Raw genomic sequence first — 1,939 nt, forward strand, 5'->3', positions numbered from 1 at the left:
TCCCTTGTTCCACGTCCTCTTCTGAATCCAGCTTGCATTTCTGGAAGTTCCCTGACAATATACCGGTGCAACCATTTTTCAATTATCTCCAGCAAATTTTACTTGTGTGTGATGTTAATGATATTGTTCGATAATTTCCATGTTCTGTGGGATTACCTTTCTTTGGAATGGGCACAAGCATTGATCTCTTCCAGTCAGTTGGCCAGATAGCTGTCTTCCAGATTTCTTGGCATAAATAAGTGCCTTCAGCCCTGCATCCATTTGTTGAAACATCTCTGTAAGTATTCTGTCAATTCCTGGAGACTTGTTGTTTGCCATATTCTTCAGCGCAGCTTGGACTTCTTCCTTCAATACCATTGGTTATTGATCATATGCTACTTCCCTGGTAACCGCTCATCTACCTTCTGTCTCTATGGATTTGTTTATTCTGGACATTTCATTACATGGGACTATACAATATCTAGCCTTTTCTGTCTGATTAATTTAGCATAATGTTTTTAAGGCTTATTCATGTTAAGGCATGAATCACTACTTCATTCCTTTTTATGGCTGGAAAATATATTGCTTTTTGGAAATTATATGGATAGGAGGTTATGTCATCTATGCATTTCATTTCAGGATAGAAAAAGGGTGTGACAAAATATTTTATAAAAAGGAAGCTTTGAAACAAAGCTAGTATCTAGTTGGAAAGACAGAACACATGCATAACAAAGGACATTAACAACCCAAGAAAACACATTGTAAATTACTAGGGGATAGCTCTCCTGGGTAAAGGGTGGGTAGGTGAGGATTAGGCCGGTATTGGATGTAGGTGATAGGTCCTATTCATTTAATGGAGTGGAAGACCTGGAATGAGATACTGCCAACCAAAAGTTAACATCAGTATGTTACCATACTGGCCACCCTCATAGGATGTAGCCCCATTTCATGTGATTTTCACCAAGTGTGATCTTTCCTTTGAGTCGGAAGGAGATCAGCGGAAGCAAAGAGATCCTTTCTGAACTAAATGGGTGACTTCGTGGTGGAAACCTAAGGGGATGGGGTTTTGCAGAGGAGAATTGTGAGCACTGAACACTCAAACCCCCGACCCTTGAGCGTCCCGCCCCCACGTTCCTCGAGGGCTTTTTTTACCCAGGCTATTTGGGCCCTTTCGGCCGCCGTGGCCGGGATGCGCTCAGCTGTCCTGTAGGCGGAGCTCCGCAGGCCATGGCGGGCGAGCTTGAGAGTTGCAAGCCTCTGAGCGGGCTGCTAAGCGGCCTAGCCCAGGATGCCTTCCACGGGCACCCGGGCATCACAGAGGAGCTGCTGCGGAGCCAGCTCTATCCAGATGTGCCGCCCGAGGAGTTCCGCCCCTTCCTTGCGAAGATCAGGGGAATTCTTAAGGTACCGTTCTTCTCTGCAGCTTCTGCCTTGGAGGCCAACCCCATCCTCGCCTCCCACAAACTCCTTGTCCCGAGGCTGAAGAGACTCCACATCGCGTTCTCTCAGATGAGGGAGCTCTCTCCACCGCCCCTTCTTACTTTCCTAGGGCTGGCTTTCCATCAGGGCTGATCGACAATCCGGGGTAGGAACTGTGCGTTTTAGTCCAAGATATCTTTTCTGTGCTTGATGTAGTGTGGGTAGCAATTTCGAGTTGCCCGAGGCATCTCTATACTCCTGGCTCTTTAAAATTAAGAGCGATAAGTCGCCAACTTTCCCAGATTGCGGAAGTGGGGACCATTAGAATGAATAGTGTCTACCAGGGTAAGTGGTGGATGACCCAGAGTGAAAACCTGTCCAATGATCCACTGTATGATGAAGAGAGCATATTTACCAGCTTGAAGTCATAGTACAGACTAGCCTGACCAATGAAAATGAGAGCCGAGTGTGTAATTTAAAATTCTCTTGGAGTCATATTAAAAAACAGAAAAGAAAAAGTTTAAATTAATTTAAATAGTAT

General features: G+C 45.2%; 1 protein-coding gene across 1 annotated transcript in view; it reads left to right on the forward strand.

Annotated features, from left to right (window-relative positions):
* The first annotated feature begins 1,206 nt into the window (after window positions 1-1,206).
* The window catches only part of COMMD1 (copper metabolism domain containing 1), a 264,413-nt gene continuing 263,680 nt past the window's right edge, over window positions 1,207-1,939 (forward strand). Inside the window, exon 1 of the mRNA XM_007938029.2 lies at window positions 1,207-1,383. Within this exon, the coding sequence (XP_007936220.1) occupies window positions 1,207-1,383 (177 nt within the window). The remainder of the gene's footprint in view (window positions 1,384-1,939) is intronic.

Source organism: Orycteropus afer, unplaced genomic scaffold, assembly GCF_000298275.1.
Source record: "Orycteropus afer afer isolate SDZICR_OR568_19922 unplaced genomic scaffold, OryAfe1.0 scaffold00046, whole genome shotgun sequence".
Classification (NCBI taxonomy): domain Eukaryota; kingdom Metazoa; phylum Chordata; class Mammalia; order Tubulidentata; family Orycteropodidae; genus Orycteropus; species Orycteropus afer.